The 19,160-nt window shown below is 40.8% G+C and overlaps 1 protein-coding gene across 7 annotated transcripts in view; it reads right to left on the bottom strand.

Moving 5' to 3' along the window:
- Positions 1-548: 548 nt before the first annotated feature.
- The window catches only part of ZNF131 (zinc finger protein 131), a 28,675-nt gene continuing 10,063 nt past the window's right edge, over positions 549-19,160 (bottom strand). For 5 of the 7 annotated variants that reach the window (XM_077775002.1, XM_077775008.1, XM_077775006.1 and 2 more), the window contains 3 exons: positions 8,435-9,120; positions 1,959-2,089; positions 549-1,257 (listed from right to left, as the gene is read on the bottom strand). In XM_077775002.1, the coding sequence (XP_077631128.1) occupies positions 574-1,257; positions 1,959-2,089; positions 8,435-9,120 (1,501 nt within the window). In that variant the 3' untranslated portion in view covers positions 549-573. Of the gene's footprint in view, positions 1,258-1,958; positions 2,090-8,434; positions 9,121-19,160 lie in introns of those variants that run through there. The other 2 variants (XM_077775007.1, XM_077775009.1) reach the window with 2 other exon arrangements.

Raw genomic sequence — 19,160 nt, 5'->3', positions numbered from 1 at the left:
GGCACATGGGTGTGGTTTTGTTTGTTTTTGTTCTTGTTTTTTACATTCTCAAAATTTTGCCACCACCGTTTCTGTTGCAGAGATGACATTTGTGACTATCAGTATAGACAAGAAGTTTGTTCAAACTAAAGAAAGCCAGAAGCCAAAATTTAACTGCACAGTAACAATGTACTCTTCTTCATGCAGCCTTGTGTTTCCTATATATTCAATGTTCTAACATGCATTAGAATACACAAATTTGTATTCTAATGATTTTATGTTTGATTTTACAACATGGAAAAAAATCTGAAACGACATGACCTGGGAAAGAGAGGAGAACCCTTATCATCACAATGAAAATAGATACATTCGTACCCAACTGTATAAGAAGAATATAATCCATTTAAGTTTCCAGAAATAATACTTCTCAAAGCTTCCCATTCACTTATGGGAAAGANGTTTGTTTAAACAAAAACAGTTCGGCACAACAGGAAAGACTTTTAACTTTGGTCCACTTGTCTGTTACCTTAAGGACAGTCACACTGCCCCATCATCAAACACCCAACACATTAATTTAAAAATATATTCGTTATTTCATTCTAAAACAGGCATAGGTGTTCTGTTTTCATTCCCTGCCCTTTCAGCCTGGGAATCCACTGCTGTTCTGGTCTCTATACTAGCATCTTCGTGATCTTCTCTGGCAGCGTCAGCAGCATCTGCTTGGGTGGGCTCTCTCTCCTCCTGGTTTAGGATTTCAGGGGTCACTTGTTCCAAGTCGGCTTCTAGAAGTTCAGTTTGTACTTCCACTGGCATCTGATTTACCCGTTCAACATGCAGCTCCTCCACATGTACTTCAGTGCCTTCTTCAGTCTGAATTCGACCCACTTCCAGATAACTCACCTGGACCTGCTCTGGAAGCTCACTCATATGTGAATCATGTACTTGGCTGTCCTGGAGCAGATCTGGATGGACCTGTTCCACAGTCACTTGTGCTGAATCCACTTGAACTTGAAGCAATGGTAACACATGCACCTTCCCCACTTGTTCTATAATAGTCATTGAGGTCACAGGTTCAGTTTGCACACGTGTTTCTACTGAAAGAACTTCTTCAGTTACCAGACGCTCTGAAATATTGTGAGTATCACTGAGATGCCTCCTTAATTCATTTCCTTGCATAAACCACAAGTCACATAAAGTACAATGGTTGGGTTTATCTCCAGTGTGTATTACCAAATGATCTTTAAACTGGTCCCAGCTGTTAAACACACTGTTACAGACCTGAAATTAACCAAACATACTGTTTTAACATTACTAATACTCAAACCAAAGCGTGAATGCATTTATTCTCTGTAAGGAAAAATTTGAAGATTTTTCTAAAAAAGGTTTATGATGTGCTCGCTTCGGCAGCACATATTCTAAAAAAGGTTTATGACTAGGACATTTATAATGTGACCTAAGAGATTTCATAATTCTTTAATTTGGTCTTTTAGTTGATGTAGCTAACAACTTAAGTGCATTTTAGGAAAAAGAATACTGCCTTCATTGCTTAAATGTCATCTAAATTCAAGGAATATAAACTACCGATATTAGAATTTCCCACATAATATCATTAGCATTTAGAACCATTACATTATTTGGGATAAATACACACTAATCACGGAAGAAGAGCCAATCACAGCTAATGAGCCTTCCACTGCCCTGCTCCCAAATGCTAATGTTCACTTGATAGTTAAGAACAGTTTCAAATTACCTATTATTTGGGACATAATTTTACTGACATTGGGGTTAACAAAAAAAAAAAAGGCAACCCCCCAAAAAACCCTATTCTAATCTCCCATCCAAGATACTGGATGATGTTCTTTACTCTCATTCTTTCCAAATGCCAGCTCTATACTTTTACTCTAGACTCTGCTACCCTTCACTTTTAATGATTTCAAACACCAAGTCCTTTCCTAAGGACAGAACACACCCGCACATACCTGACATTCATAAAGCTTCTTTCTTCCCTTTTTTGCCCCCACTCCAGTTTGGCACGCAGTCAGGTGACATTTGAGGGTGCTATTTCTAGCAAATCTTTCATGACAATTTGGACATTCAAAAGGTTTTTCACCTATTAGAGTAGAAACAAATTCTATTTGCAAATCAAGAAAAACAAAAAGCAAATAAAGTTTTTTTCTTTTTGGTTAATTCTAATAGCACTTTCTTGAAAGGAAGATCTGAACTTATAATTCAGATGTTTTCCATAACATCCAGAAGACTCTTCTAGAGGTGAAAATAATAAGTTTTCAGTGATTATTATAACTGAATCTGTACTTTGAGGAAGAAATAAAAATTGGAGCTGAGTTCTATGTTTCTGCATTTCTTTAAAAAGTACGTATTTTCCCTTGGTAAAATTCAAGATCAATCTCCACTTTGGGGAAATGCATCACTATCCATTCCACAAGTATTCTTTGAGCACTTACTATGTGCCAGACCATGTGCTATGTGATAAATCGTCCTTCTTTAAAAACTTCGTATCACAGGCCACAGTATTTTGTGAATGTGAAATATATACAAATATGTACTGTGGAAGGCCTGTTACAGAATAAAGCGTAATGGAAAATGTAAGGCAGCAGCACAAAAGGAGGAGAGGGATTGATTCTGCCTGGAATGGAAGAAGAGAAGGAAAGAAGGAAGTTTATTCCAGGCAGAGGCACAGAAGTATAGAACCACATGGTGGGTGAGGAATAAGGGGGGAAGGTATCCATAAGGACTCTCAGATCTCTAACTTAGAATACCAATCAGAATCAAGAACACAGAAATCCAAGGAGGTCTGGAATGCAGTATGTTGAAAAAGATTATAAATTTAACTTTTTATCCATTGATTTGAAGGTACCCACAGTGGAAAAGTCTGGTAAATAGTTGAACAGACTCCTCTGAAGTCAAATAGTCGGTGGACTGATGTACAGATTAGGAGTTACTTTAAGTGGTAATAAAAACCTTTGATGTGGTTAAAACTCTAAGTATGTTGTGTGGTAACAGAATTAAGGACAGAACTTAGTGAAACACCAAGTTAGAACAGCAGGTAAATGAAGCAGCAAAGAGAACAGAAACAGAACAGCCAGAAGCAGAAGGAAAGAACAGTGCGGAAATTATGACATTTCAGGAAGATGAGGGCAGTAAACAGTGCTAAACTGAAGAGAGATGTCAGGTAGAATAACAACAGGGGACTGTATTAACTCTGGTGAGAATAGTGTAAGTGAGATGGTGGGGCTAGAAGTCAGACCATGGTGGGATGAGAGGCAAGTCCATGAAAACAGTACAGAAATTCTAGGATGGAGGGTTTTGAAAGATGACAGATATGTCACCTGCTGGAATGAGGTGTGGGCAGGGTCTTGAGTACTAGACTGAAGGCCCAGAATAGCAATCCGGCAAATAAAGCTATAAATCAGACACCAAAAGGCCTAATTTAAGGTCTGATATGAATTTTTTCCAACAGTGCTCAGCAGGGAGTAGGGGTAACTGACTGCAATAATTCCAGTATTTTTTAGAGGGCTTTTTAGAGCAAGTGCGTTCAAAAGCCCAGGGAATGTGCTTAGAGTATAAGAAAAAGTGATTCAAGCTCAACAAGGAGGACAAGGTAAGATGGGCAATAAGCTACGTGGAAAGGGATCTGGAAGGACTGGGAGGCTAACAGGTCGAGTCCAGCAGTTAGAATAAAGGAAGGAGAGAGGGTTTAACGGACCACATGAGGCCTGCAGAGAAACAGGCTCCAGTGAGGAGATCCTAGCTGTGACCCTCATACTAGTCAAGTTACTTTGAGCTGTGTTTTTTCCCTGACAAAAAACCATAGTTTATTTTTTGTATAATGTTCATGAGATGGAAAAATTAGAAAGATCTCATCACCTAGAATTAGTGCTGGTACAGAAACTCCTTTTCAACTCCCCCAATATTGGGAGATATTACTAAATAATATGGTTAAGTTTTATGGTTTTAGTATATAATTTTTCACTATAAATGAAACATATAAACATAAATTGGTATAGCTCCTTTAAATAGCAATTTCAGAACATACAACAAGATTTAAAATGTACATATTCTTTGACTTGGCAATTCTGCTCTCGAACATGTATACAAAGATATATGCACAAGCATGCTTGCTGGGGCATAGTCTGTAACAGTAAAAGATTAGCAACAACCTAAATGTGTGTCATTATAAATAACTTATGGCATACCCATACACTGAAACACCATGCGGCCACAGTGGGGAAAAAAATGTAGATTCCTGAATTTTCATATATTAAAAGAGTTCAGGGGGACCTGGGTGGTTCAGTAGGTTAAATCAGGTCATGATCTCACAGCTCGTGGGTTCGAGGCCCGGGTCAGATTCTGTACTGGTTGTGGAGACTGCTTGGGATTCTCTCTCTCCCTCCCTCTCTCTCTGCCCTTCTCGCTCTCCTTCCTTCCATCTCTCTCTTTCAAAAATAAACATTAAAAAATTTTAGAGTTCAGTATAAATGCCATTACACTGTACTACATGCCTCTATTGTTTCCCCCCCAAAACTCTGTGTGTGCGCCTGTGTATGGTTACTCAAAAATGCGAAGAATAGATATGGAAGGATAAATAAGAAAACGATGGCAGTAACTGCTTTTGGAGAGATTTGAAGTAGGAACAAGATTCATTTTTCATTGTATGTCATTTCAGCTTTTATGTCATTTGAGCTTTTGCTTTTTAAAAACTTAGCTTAGTAAGTCCAATAAAATCTAGAAATAGCAACAGATTAATTATACTTTAGATGTGTGGAGAGTAAAGTCTTCAAAGTGCTTTTCCCTGTAAAGTAGGTTTTTACCCTTATTTACACAGACAAGGAAAAAAGGCCAGAGATAAAGCAACCATTTAAGTCATCATACAGTCAAATGTTAAAACCGGAGCTGGAATCTGATCAGATTTCCAGACTTATACTGTTTCTATAATTCCACATTACCTCTCTGGGAAACGAGGTACAACCATTTAGGTTCTCTTTCATATGAGGTGTCCCACAGGTAAATCTATCAATAGTTCTGGTATCTCCTCCCTCCCCTAAAGTGCTTACCCTTCTATATTTTTCTAAGTTCATAAACCTCCAACTGTGTAGCCATCCAAACCAAAGAGCTAGGATTTACTCCCATATCTCACTGGTCACCAAATCCTGTTGATTCTGCTTTTTTTTTTTTAATGTAAATTTTTATTTTTTTTTACAAATAGTTTATTGTCAAATTAGTTTCCATGATTCTGCCTTCTTAATATTATTCACATCTCCAACCGTCTTTCACTATCACTGCCTTTGCTCAGCCCCTAATTCTTGCTTAGACTGCTCCAACAGCTTCCTAATTAGACCTCATAGGTTTCATCTCACTCCACTCTATCCTCCAGTCATCACTCTAAAACAAAAATCTGACCCTGGTTTAAACTTCTTTAAAATGACTCAGTTTTCCAAAATAAAATCCAAATTCATTTACAGCACTTACGAAAATATATGATCTTGGCTCTATCTCCCATCACTTTCTCATCTCTGACCCACTGGTAGACTGTCCATGATGCCTAAGTGCATGCCACATGGTCAGCCCTTCCTAACTCTTCAGCTACACATGCTGGCATTCCTCTACTTGGACCCAATCCCCCAGCCTCAACCCACCAGCAACATTCCAAACAAGTTGCTTCCTCTCTTTCCTCTATGGCTGTGCATGCTTCATTTCTTTTGCCTGGAATGCCAATCCCCTGGCTAACTCCTTTTCCTTTGGGCATCATTATAGGGTGAAAGCTCCAGGAAACTATCCTGGTCTCTTCCATCATAAACAAACAGTCCAGGCAGGCATTCCCATAAGACTGTGTGCTTACCTCTTTTAGCACTTAGCCCGTCCCATGTGACTGTGCCTGCTGGTCCCCCCCAGGATAACTGTGAGCTCCTTGAAGGCAGAGATTCTAAAATTCCTTTACCTCCATGACCTAGCAGGTTGGCATTACCATTATTATTTTCCAAATGGAAACAAAGTAATTCAGAAGACAAGTAACAGACAAAACTGTGCAGATCAAGTCACTGATTACAGTGCATGCATTAAGAACATTGAAGAAACCAAACCACTAAACTAATAAAAGTATGCAAAATGTGAGACTGAAGGAGATTTATGTATATTTTGAAGGCAGGAAAACAGGAACGGGATTGTTCCATATCTTTACACTTAGTTTGTTATAAGCAAAAAACATTATTAATAAACATCCTTTATTAATAACATAAGCACAATTTAAGACCGTTTACTTATGCTCCTCTTGAATTCACCAAGTCACTGATCACATCTGCAACTATCCTGTTACCAATTACCAATACAGTTAATTGAGGTTAAATGCCAACAAAAGTTGTTTGCTTTATGTATTAAACTGTTCTTCAAATCGACATATAGTCCTGTTTTTTTTTTAAATGTTTATTTTTAGTTTTGAGAGAGAGAGACCGAGTGTGAGCAGCGGAGGGGCAGAGAGAGAGGAAGACACAGAATCCGAAGTAGGTTCCAGGCTTTGAGCTGTCAGCACAGAGCCCAAGGCAGGGCTAGAACCCACAAACTGAGATCATGACTTGAGCAGAAGTCAGACGCTTAACCAACTGAGCCACCCAGGCACCCCAAGTCCTATAATTTGTAACAACTTAATTATCTCACATAATTTTAAAGATAAAAACATAGAACATAATATACTTTAGCTCTGTATTCTGTGTTTAATCCAAAATACAACGTATAGGACTTGGAAAGCACATTTTAAGTTCCAAAATAGTCTGTGTTGCCCGTTTTCAACAGGCAAGTCACCAGGTTGTGGTTTGGGTAAAAGAAACAATTGCTTCTACTTTTACAATGTTAGAAAATAATATAAAAGTGACTGATTATCTGTTGGGATATGGAAAACACTTATTAAAACACACTAGTTACCAATTAACATTTATTTACTAGTTTAATGTGCTGCTGGTATAGGAATCGTTTTGGCAAAACTACATTAAAATAGACGAATATCTGTTTTAAGCACTAAAAACTATTACTACAGGCAGGTTCTAAACACACAATATACCTCTATGTTTGAAAAATCAGAAAGCATTTCCCAAAAGATTTCATAAACACCTATTAGTTACCCAAACTAGTACCCTAAAGCTTTTAAAATCTGTACTGAGACGAAATTAAAGTAGGAGATTCTCTTGCTACTCATGTAACCACTAAGTATTGATCCTAGGCATTTATTCAGTCCCTGAGTATGGATTCTAAACATTTAAAAGTGAGGGATACCACATTTATCTGAATCTGTTTCCTCAATTTCAAGTAGTATACAGCAAGCAACTCAGGACAGCAAGGAATCTATGAAAAAATTTCTTTAAAATTCTTGAAACTCCAGGGCCACCTGGGTGGCTCAGTTGGTTAAGGAGCCGGCTTCATTTAGCTCAGGTCATGATCTTGCAGTTCATGGGTTCGAGACCCACAATGCACTCTGTGCCGATAGCTCAGAGCATGGAGCCTGCTTCGAACTCTGTGACTGCCTCTCTCTCTGTCGCTCCCCTGCTCATGATCTCTCAAAAATAGATAAATGTTAAAAAAAAAAAAAAAATTCTCCAAACTCCAGCAAAGAGAAAGATGCTGAATAGTATGGAATACCTCCGTTGTCTTCACTGTATTAAACAATCTAAACAGCCTTAGCCACCACAGAGAAGAACCTGGGAACAAGTATCCAGAGTCTGACCCTTGGCACACCTTATCCACTGCTCTCTCCACACCCACAATTCAAATCATCAGCAGAAGCTCCTATGTGTGGCACAAGAGACTTAGCAAAGAAAGCTTGAGAGGCGGAAGGCCAGGGAATCTGACAGGGAAAAACAGGCATGGGAGATGGGTGCAGAGTCAGAAGGACCAGAGGCCCAAAGTGAGACTCCCTGCGATGGCTCCCAGGAGGACGGCAGTAAGGACTTTACCTTCCCCATCTCCTCTGCCTTCCATCAGTCCTGACACCGTGTGCCCTCGGAGAGGTGTGGGGAGAGGAACATATACTGCCTACTTAGCCACCAGGTCACAATGGATGACCAAGTGTACACAAATGTATAAACATGCCAGGGATTTTTGTAAACCTACTTATCTATGAACAGTGAAGTTTCCCTATAATTAGGATTTTGTAATTTATCACCCTTGATAAGTAACCACAAGCTGTGTTATATGTATTTCTTCTAAAAATATAAAAATTGGCAAGGTACAAGAGTGACAACTACTTTCAAAGTTGATACCGATTTTGCTTGTAGAGTATCAATATCTCAACAAACTAATACCAAAAGAACAATGTGAACTCAGCCTGCATATTAGAAAAAACAGATGATGTCTGTAGTACTAATAAAAAAAAATAAAAAAGGATTTAGACATTTAGACCTGAAGTGAATGTGGAAAAATATACTTTTAACATAAAGTATTTGCTAATTACCTGTATGTTTTCGAAGATGCTCTTTAAAATGTCCAAAGTGGTCAAACTGTTTTTCACAGTACTGACATATGTGAATTTTTTTCCCAGTTCTTTGCTTCTTACTGACTCCACCTTCTTCGAGGTGGTAACAGTTGAGGTGCTGTTTCCATGCGCTCTCCCGAAGATACCTTTTATTGCATATTTCACACTTGAAACTCTCAGTGGAGTGTGATTTCATGTGTTCCTTAAAATGGTAAAACAATTTAAATGAACGGTTACATTTCTCACAATGGAACAAGTCCTTCACATGTGACAGCTGAAGTTCCACAATTTCAATACCTTCTACCTGTTTGCTTGTGGGGTCAGAGGCACAACCATCTTCTTCTTTGATCTGCCCTTTCCTATCACCTTGTCGGTACTTGCTGGTAATATCTGCCAACAGTGCGAGGGCAGAATCATCAGAGGAACCTGTGCTCTGAATGTACTTTATGGACTGCTTGGCAGAAGCCACCTCCTCCAATGTTTCGATGCCTTCATCTTCCACTTCGATCGTGCCTTCGGCAATCTCCACCTCAATTTCAACAGGTTCCGACTCTGCAGATGGCAATGACTCCGTGATAACATTTGAAGTTTCTGCAATCTTTCTTTTTTTTGCTTCACTTTTTCCTGTGGTATTTTCCTCTAGTGGAGCCGAGTTTTCTTTGTTCCTGAAATATAGAATGTATGGATTTAAAAATCTCTAAGGTCAATCAAAATCCTAGCGGGCTTTTGGGAAAAAACTGGTGAGCTCAAAGTACAATTTACATGGAAAGGCGAAAAACCAGCTTGGAAGACTTACGCTACCTGATTTCAAGACTTACTATAGAGATGCACTGAATTAAGATGCGATAATGGTGAAAGGACAGACGTGAAGATTCATGGGACAGACTAAAGTCCATCAGTAGACTCACATTCATTCAGTTAACTGATTTTTGATAAAAGGTTCCAAGATAATTTTATGGTGGAAAGAATCTTTAAACATTGGTGCTGGGACAACTAGTCTTTAATTGGAAAAAACAAATCTCAACCATCACTTTCAAATCATACACACAAAAATTAAAATGGATCACAGACTTTAAAAAAAAAATTTTTTTTTAATTTATTTCTNGGACGCTTAACCGACTAAGCCACCTAGGCGCCCCATACTAAAAGATTTCTTAAATAGCACACAGAAGCAGAAACTTTAATAGCAAAAATTAACTAAAGAGATTTCATCAAAATTAAAAACTTTTGTCCTTTGAAATAGTTAACAACAAAAAGGCAAGCCACAAACCAAATAAAATGGCAAACCACAGACCAGAACAAAACATGTGCACACATATATCTGCCAAACGTCTTGTACAGTCAGTTTAAAAAGAAATCTCACAATCCAGTAAACACAGTGAAAACTAGTAGGTGACAATTATCCATGAGTTTCATGTTTCTGCATATCTTCTGAACTGACAACTTTTGTTCTGGACTCTCTTCAAGATGTCTGCAGTAGAGCCAGCAATATGGAAAGACAGAGTGTGTGGCTCCCTCTAGAGCGGAGGGCAGCTTTGCTTACTGTCCATATAATAATATCCCTCTTCGGCGATGGTCAGTCAGATCTGCTTGCAGCCAGCCCATTATCTAAGATTGGGCTTCCCAAGCTGGGGTTTCTTTGGCTGTAAACCAACCATAGGCACAGCTTTCACCTGGGCCACTCTATGTCACCCCCGTGGGGGAGAAGGAAAAACCGGCACAAATACAAAACTCATGCTGCTTGCTGCGCAAAAATGAAAATCTTTCTAACCTAACAGTCTCATATCCTCTATCAGTATCCATGAAACTGTGCAGGATAAACTGTTGGCTTGCAAATACGGTAAAATCTCAGATCTGCCACAGTTCTTACCAGGTTTTGGCAAAAAGAAGAGGATGCTGAAAAAGACAAAGGATAAGGACTCACAGAGCAATTAATGGGATTTGAGGAAGTCCACTGGGGCTGGCAGTAAACATGTTGACCAAACTGTATGATCAACTGGGCAATGCACGATCTTCTGTTTAGTTGCCTACTGCTTTGAGTTAAACTGTGTCCCTCAAAAAGTCCTGACCCCTCATACCTGTAAATGGAACCTTATTTGGGAATCAGTCTTTGTTGATTTAATCAAGGGTGAGGTCATTAGAGTGGGCCTCCTCTAATACAACTCTGTCCTTGTAAGGAGAGGTACAATGGACACACGCAAAAGAAAGCCATACAAAGAGAAGATAGCAACGTGAATCAAGATGTAGGCAAAGACTGGAGTCATACTGCCACAAGCCAAGAACACTTGGGGCTTGCAGAAGCTAGAAGAGGCAAAGAAGTATCCTCCCCTAGAGGCTTTTGAAGGAGCATGGCCCTAGGGTGCCTGGGTGGCTCAGTCGGTAAAGCGTCCGACTTCGGCGCAGGTCATGATCTCATGGTTCGTGGGTTCGAGCCCCGCATCGGGCTCTGTGCTGACAGCTAGTTCACAGCCTGGAGGCTGCTTCAAATTCTGTGTCTCCCTCTCTCTCTCTCTCTGACCCTCCCCTGCTCATGCTGTCTCTCTCTCAAAAATAAACAAAACATTAAAAAAAATTTTTTTTTTTTTTAAAAAAGGAGGAGGAGAAGCATGGCCCTGCCAATTCCGTTGTTTAGGATTTCCAGCCTCCAGAACCATGAGACACTAAATTTCTGTTGTACTGTGTTGGTGGTACTTTGTTATGGCAGCCTCAGAAAACTAAAACATCCATGAGTAAGGAAAAACTAGGAGGGTGGTTGCAGGATGAGTACTGGGCAGTAAGTTCAAGGACAGCTGCTAGAATGGATCCCTGGTTGTTGCAAACTCTCCCAGGATTGGAAGAGAACCTCTCTGCCAACCTAGTGGTCAGTCTTAAGTCCAATCCATCAGAACAACGAAGATTCCCAAGTGGGAGCAGGGGTGGAGACAGAAGGTCTCACCCCCTTACAGACAAGTTATCTAAACCAAGGGTGACAAGAGGGAAATCTGCCACTGCTACTAACAAAAATAAGTTGAGTCATTAGAACTTTGGCTAGTCCACATGAGAGGTGAGGGGGACACGAAGCTTGCCAAGGAAGAACGGCAACGCCTGGTCAGGGCTCACACTACTGCAGTGTCATCTCCACCTCAGATCCATTTGGAGAGGACAGCAAAAGGTCTCAGGTTTTTTCCTGCAATGTGTCCTGGCTGCCATAAAGGTGCCACAGTGCTCTTTGGGAGCTCTTCAAGACAAACTCCTGGGATGAGCCACTGTCTAGTAAGTCTTCTGCCAACTGGATTTTACAATGCTGATGAAGATGAGTCACTGGGGAATAAGAATCCAAAACAACATAAACTCCTGTGGTCAGGTTGTTAACCTTTGTGTGTTAAACTAGGTAAAAACATAAGAGATGTTTTTGTAACAACAGGGCAGCAAATGTCTAGGATTAAGGTATACTTTTTTTTTTTTTTTTTAAAGAGAGAGAGAGTACAAGTGGGGGAGAGAGAAAAGAAGGGAATCCTAAGCAGGCTCCATGCTTGGTACGAAGCTTGACATAAGGCTTGATCCCATGACCTGAGCTGAAGTCAAGAGTCCAACGCTCAACCGACTGAGCCAGCCAGGCTTCCCAAACGTACACAATTTAAAAATCCACCCCAACTGAAAAGCAATGTGGACAAGGCTGTTGAATCAAGGGGTCGCCAAAACTGAAATAGATGATGTCAGTAATGATGACCTTGCTGCCTGATAGAGAGCTTTGAATGGGCTAACACTTATTTGTTTAGTCAAGCTGCACACAGCTTCTATGCTGCCTGAAACCAAAAGTAAATGTGCCTTGCTCACTGGCATGGAGTTATTTTCTCCCTCCATTTCTCTTTCTCTTCTACCTCCCCTCCCCTGATGCCCTGACTTCACCTGTTTACAGGAAGGTAATTAGAGGTGGAGTCAAGGTCTCCCTGTTCCCGAAGGTATAGTGAAGACCCCATATACCCATCCAAGTATGTTGAGGGAAACTCAGGAGTGGGAGACTCAAACTTTCATGGCTCTTTAGTCAGGTATCCAGGTAAGCATCCTACCACAGGGAAAGGAGGCTTTCCCTTACAGTCAAGGTTTAGGGGTTTAGGCAAGGTTCACAGCAGGAATGGGAGGCTGTCTTAACCCTGTAGGTGGAGCTGACCCTACATACTGGTGTTACCTTGACATCTGAATGTACAGCCGGAATTGGTCTGCGATTTATGTTGCTCTATTCTGTAAGTACCAGAGATGGACTGTCCCAAATGGAAAGAGCCACAGGTAGTGAAGAGCTACTGGAAGAAACTCCCGTGACAGATGCCACCGACAGCTGGTCAGGGTTTAGCACAAGTGTCTCTATTTTGTGATGCCTAAAGTTTACACTGTATGGATGTCCTGTTGACTTACAAACTAGAGGTCTGTCTCAAAGACCCCAATTTCAGTGTTAGCACACCTCCACCAGTAGGTGCTGCTGATAAACCTCCAACAAAATTCAGGGGTCTGCTCACCAAGTGAAGTTTCTTGGGACTAAGTGGGTGGATTCACAATACCCAACTCCTCCAGCAGTAAAAGAAAAACTAGGTTTCTTCACCTCGTCCCTCTCCCTACCAAAAATGAGGATCAGCATCTTACTGTAGGTTTTCGGGTTACCGGAGACAGCATGTATCTCATTTGGGCATCCTACTTTCTACTTTATATTAGCTAATCTGAAAATGAGCATCTTTTAAGTGGGGTTCTTATCAAAAGGCTGCCCTGGAAGCTGTCCATCAAGCTGCGGCACACTCTCTACTTCAAAGGTCCTACAACTCTTAACAACCCCTCTGAACTACAAGTATCTGAGAGGGATGCAGAGTAGAGCTTCTGACAGAGGGAGGCAGACTCCACCCACAAGGTATACCTTGTGGTTTTGTACTTGTCAATTCCCTGACACATCTGCAAGGCACATTCCCTTTTAAAAGAAAGGATTAGCTTGCTGTTGGGCTCTTGTTGAAACTGATGCCTGATTCAGTGAGGCTTTGAGGCTCTCTAGCATGATACTGCCATTTGGGAGCTCGTCAACTAGGACTTTACGACTAGCAAGGTAAAACGAGCCCACTAAGTCTCATTTCTCAAACAGAAAGGAGATACTCAAGAAAGCAACTGACCTCTTGGCTCTACATGGAGGAAAAAAAAAAAGGTAGCTCCCTCACTAGGATGCCCAAGGAAAGCCACTAGATCGAAGGGGTCTTTGATTCACTAACAGTTTGGCTAAACTCAAGACTGATAGTACTCCCTGGGCTGCTATGAATGCTCAGCTTTAGCATGGACTACACAAAACCAAAAGTGGATGTGGTTGCTGTGCTCAGAAGGAAGAACTCAAAAGCTTTCTTCACAGCTCTAGACAACACTCTCCACAATGAACCATGTTATACTGTATTGACTGCTGGGCCACTGCCAGTGGCCTAGCTGTTTGGAAGAGCTAGAAATCTTGGCAGATTAAGGACCCCTATTTTCAGGACCACAACTATGGAAATGAATAGCAGCTGTTGATCAAAACTATCTGGATCACTAATTCAGACACATGTGGTAAGGGCCTGTTTTCTAATGATACCAACCAGAAGGAAGAGGCTGATCAAGGCTGCACTGCCTAGACTTCCATCACCGACCCCTAGGATCCAATGTTAATCTGAACATGGTGACATATCCACCAGCACAGACTGAGCATAAAGTAAAGGACCCTTTGTTTCTGATGTAGAAGTTGCCACTGGATGCCAGACTTGTGACACCCACCAAAAGCTGGCCTGTTTGTCTCATAATGAAGGAGGCCAGTGGACCTCTGACCCCATTTCAGGGCCATCCGTACTGTCTCACCAGTGCTGATACTTTTTTAAGGTCACAGTGCTGCTGTTCCAGACTGATCTGTTGGTTCTGGCCACATCACTGTGGCCCTTGAGACTAATCTGTGTTGTGTTTAGCTTTCTAGATCATTTGCAGTCTGATAATTCTGTGCCAAAAGCTACTCAATAACTGGCTGACAGTCAAGGTACTGAGGAACCCTTTAAGCTCCCCACCATCCACAGACACAAGTAATATAGAGCATTGCAAAGCCTGCCTGAACACTGACTCAGTAAGATTTCTAACTCTACTTCCCTCCCTTCCTTTGTCCAAAAATCTGAGTAAGGCGCTTTGGATATTAGACTCAACAGTCCCCAGAAAGGGATTATCTCTTCTCAGCTGCTTTCTGGGGATGATCAAGACAAAATGGGTTGGAAGTTATAGAAGCCTAACTGGAAATTTGAATTCCACCCTGACCATTCTTAGACAAAATCCTTTTCTTTCCCACCGCAACGGCAACCCTGGCACAGCCTGGCTGGTATTTCTTCCAGGTGACAGCCCAGTCAAAAGTGGGCTTAGGAGATTCAAACTTAATTCTAGTTCAGCCATCTGGATTCTCTTTTTGAACGGACATCATCTTAGATCCTAAAAATAATGACCACTTAGCTAAATACACTGCTTGCCAAGTACACTTAAGAGTGCCTTTGTGAGCCAAAGTGAGAGATACAATGGGTCTGTAAGTTTTATGAAGATGCCTTGTGTCCTTGACCTTTCTGGATGAAAAGTCTGGGTAAGAGGAGGGGATGACTGGAAAAGAGTGAAGCTATAGTTACCAGAATGGAACACAACGATTCTGTGGAGGTGAAGGGAGAGGAACAATCCTGGTGGATTTTCGAGGAGAGAAAATCTCAGACTCAAGAGGTATGGGGGAAGAAGGGATTAATGGTCTTTGTCCTTCAGAACTGCCCCCACAGCATTCCTCGGGTAGGAACATGCTCTGCTGCAGCTCTCCCCACCTGTTGCAAGCAAAGTTTAAACTGACTGCTAGATGTGCCCTCCCCTGCCAGATGACTCTGACCATGATTTGATGATCATTTCCCCTAACTTTACCAAGAAGTCTTCTGGGAACAGCAGGGGATGCCACGTTCTTGCATGTTCCATGCAAAAATAAATACTTGCCCCACTACCACTCCCAAAGCTGAGGCTCAGTTCATGAAGTGGATAATTAATTACCACTCAGGTAATTAATTCAGATGCTGACTGCCTTCAGACAATCCCTCCAAAAAAAAAGGACGAGATTCAGTCAGGGAAAGGGAAAAGCCACATTTGAGGCCTGTGCTCCTGACTGATGAAGGTCCTACTCTAGGGTACAAACAATTGTAAACAACAGTTTCTTTCCAACCCAACTATAATCCCTTGGGACCATACTTCTCATGTTCGAGCCAGTTACTAACTTTTTTCCCCTCTCTAAAGTACGCTGACTTGCACTTCAGAAGCAGGTAGAAGAGATCATCCCGTGTTTAAGCAAACACCACTAGTAGAGGAGTTTGGTTCTCAGGTGACTACAGAGATCTCCCCCAAACGAGGCAACTTTTGGTTGTCTTGGGGAGCTTCCTGGAGGAATAATTGACTTGTCATTTATGTGTGCTCCATGCATAGTTTTCCGCACAATGCGAATCATCTAAATAAAAAGGTGGCCCAAAATTTGTGCCTGATTTAAGCCTATGTAATCAAGGACACCACTTGGGCCCTGGAAGGCATTCATGTCAGCCTCAAATCACTGGCCAGGGTTGTTATGGGTAGACCTGCCCTCGACCTCCTCCCTGTGGGCCAATAAGGAGACTGTGCCAAGTGCTAAAAAGATCTTGGTATACTTGGATCAATGCTTAGGGCTAAGTGGAAAGGTCAACACAGACACTAAAGAAAAAAGCTACCTGGCTTTCTAGGGATTTGCTCAGTGGCCGAGTCTAAGGCCTTAGAGAACGGGTGGATGGTTAAGCCCAGCGGTGCAGGGTGGCCAAATCCTGCTGCTTCAAGTTCTGTTGGTAGTTGCCTTCATTAAATCCGGTGTGAAAAAAACTGAATGGATTAGGACCCAGTCCCTATTGGTCAGATTAATCAGAGGAGTCACAGAGTAGTGTACTCGTGGAAAAGTTTACCAGAAGCTAAATTAATACAGAAACAAGGATATTGTTGGAAGATAGCTCTCCATGTTTCTGCATGTTCTGTAGACAGACACTGATAGCCTTTTGCTCTGGCTCTTTTCAACACTGTCTGTATAGCAAATAGCCTTCGAGGAGAGAGCTTGTCTTCCCCCAAGTGGGGAACAGGTGCATCTATAGCTCATTATAAAAGATCTGGGTTTCCGACAGCTCAGTGTTCCTCAAATGTGATGCACACCACTGTGAGTACAGCTCACGCCTAGGCCACCGTATCATCCCCATGGGACTTGCGTGGGGGCTGAGGGGGACAAGAAAAATTTATATGAACATGGAGTTCATGCTGCTCCTTATGTTGCAAGAGAAATGAAGTCCTTTTTTCTCTGACTCAGGAGTCACCCGTCTTCTGCCAGCATCCAAAAAACAGTGGCAGGCCAATTTATTAGCTTGCAAATAGAATACAATCTCAGACCCTTCACAGTTCTTAACGATAAAGCCAACTTAAAAATGGGCAAAAGAGGTGAACAGACACCTTGCCAAAGAAGATAAGTACATGGCAAAAAAGCACACGAAATAATGTTCATCATTAGTTGTAAGGGAAATGCCAATTAAAATGATTGCACACCTATACCAGCACAGCTAAAATAAAAGGCCTGATCATATCAAGTATTAGCAAGGCTGTGGAGCAACTGAAGCTCTCATATCCTTCAAGCTGGAATAAAAAATGGCACAGCAATTTGGAAAGCAGTTTAGTGGTTTCTTAAAAAAAGATTAAACACATCTATCATACAACCCAGCTATTCCATTCTTAGGTATTTACTGAGAAATGAAAGCACAGCCACTTTATCTGTAAGAGGTGGAAATCTAAATGTCCATCAACAGGTGGTACAGCCATACAACAGAACACTACACAGCAATAAAAAGGAACAAGATAGTAATACCCATGACAACACGGACAAATCTCTAACACATAATGCTAAGTGAAAAAAGTCAATAAGAACTACAATCAGTGTAGTCAATCCTACACTGTAGGAATCCATTTATATGACATTCCAGATAAAACTACAGTGATAAAAATCAAATCAGTGGATAACTGAGGCCAGGGATTAGGGCTGACTAGAGAGTCATGAGAAACTTAGAATGATGGAAACGTTCCTGTGTCTTGATTATGGTGGTGATTACACCACTGTATACAAACACCAAAATTCAAACTCTATACTAATTGGGTGAATTGTTTTACACGTAAATCATACTTCAACAGGCTGGAGAGGAAAAATCTATAAGGCAACTGCTGCTCCCTAACAAGAATCAGGAACCCACTCATACACAGCTTTAAATGCACAATAATGCAATTCCAGCAAAGCAAAATAAGGCTCTAGTATTTTCCTCAGTGTCATTCAAAAAGTTGACACCATATGCCAAAAATACTTGCATAATGTGAATGTGAAAAGATCACTTAATTCACCTGTATCTGCAAAACAATTATATGATAATCTCCTCAGTATAGAATTACCTTACCCAGTCCATTTAACCACAACTAAATTAATTTTTATTCCTTAATTGAATTATTGTAACAGCCAATATATAATGCTGCTGTCTTCTTGTTTGTAAAGAACTCTTCAGAGGATACTGCATGCCTAACTGGTTCAAGAAACAATTCAATACGTTACTATGTTGACAATGAAACATAGCATTCACTGATGGTTATAATTACTATAAGGATCCCACTCTTACAATAATAAATCTTCCCAAAGTTTCTAAATAAGCCTGTGAAAAGAACTGTGCCCAGTTGTTCTTACCTTCCTCTCACAGTGACTATACACAATAAACCCAATTCCTAATTCTCCTGAATCCAACCTAGGCTACTGTCAGAATATGTTCCACTGTTCTGCTGCCAAGGACTTTCCCCACAGCTGGATACTAACTTACTACTATGAGCAGCAAGGAGAACTACACAGATAGAACATTTTTTTCAGAAGGTTCTCATCCAGGATTTAACCACACATCTGATGTTGCCCTATCCATATTATATTCCCTTTACTCTACTTCCATTCTGAAAAGGTACGACATCAGGTACATATCCTCAACATACCTCTATTCTGCTACCCAGGTCTCAGCTCTCTCTGCAGGAGTGTTGATCTGGTTTTAATTGGCATGCACCCATCCATCCATTCACAAATGGGAACTACACACACACTATGTGCCAGGCACTAGGCATTAGAGAATACATACATACCAAGCTCTTGGTTTGGTCTTGAACTGTCATCAAACTAATTAAAAGCTCATTAGGAGAAATGGTACTTAGGGATGATTATAGTTCAATTATTTCTTAAAATTATTCTAATTTGTATCTTTTGATTAAACCTTATCAGTGAGTTGGACTAAATTATTTTGCCCCACGTGCAAATGGATTTTACCAAACTGCACTTTAGTGTTATGCCGATAACATCATAAGAAACACAGCCAGGAGATAATAATAATACCAGGTCACAAATAGAGTACTATATACCAGTCACCACGCTGAGTACTTTACATGCATTAATTCATTTAACGCCCATAAATAATCCTGTGTTGAAAGTAAGATTATTACCCCCTTTTGACAGATGAAGAAACTGAGGTGTTGACAGGTTGGGTAACTTCATTATGTGGTAGAGAACTAGGCTATTACCTAGGCAGCTTGACTCCAGAGCTCTTAGTCACAAAATTTTTCATATATATATATATATATATATATATATATACATATA

Source organism: Crocuta crocuta, unplaced genomic scaffold (genome assembly GCF_008692635.1).
Source record: "Crocuta crocuta isolate KB4526 unplaced genomic scaffold, BGI_CrCroc_1.0 scaffold1758, whole genome shotgun sequence".
In the NCBI taxonomy this organism is placed as follows: Eukaryota; Metazoa; Chordata; class Mammalia; order Carnivora; family Hyaenidae; genus Crocuta; species Crocuta crocuta.
Note: the sequence above shows the minus strand (reverse complement) of the source record. Positions and strands in the feature narration are given on the sequence as shown.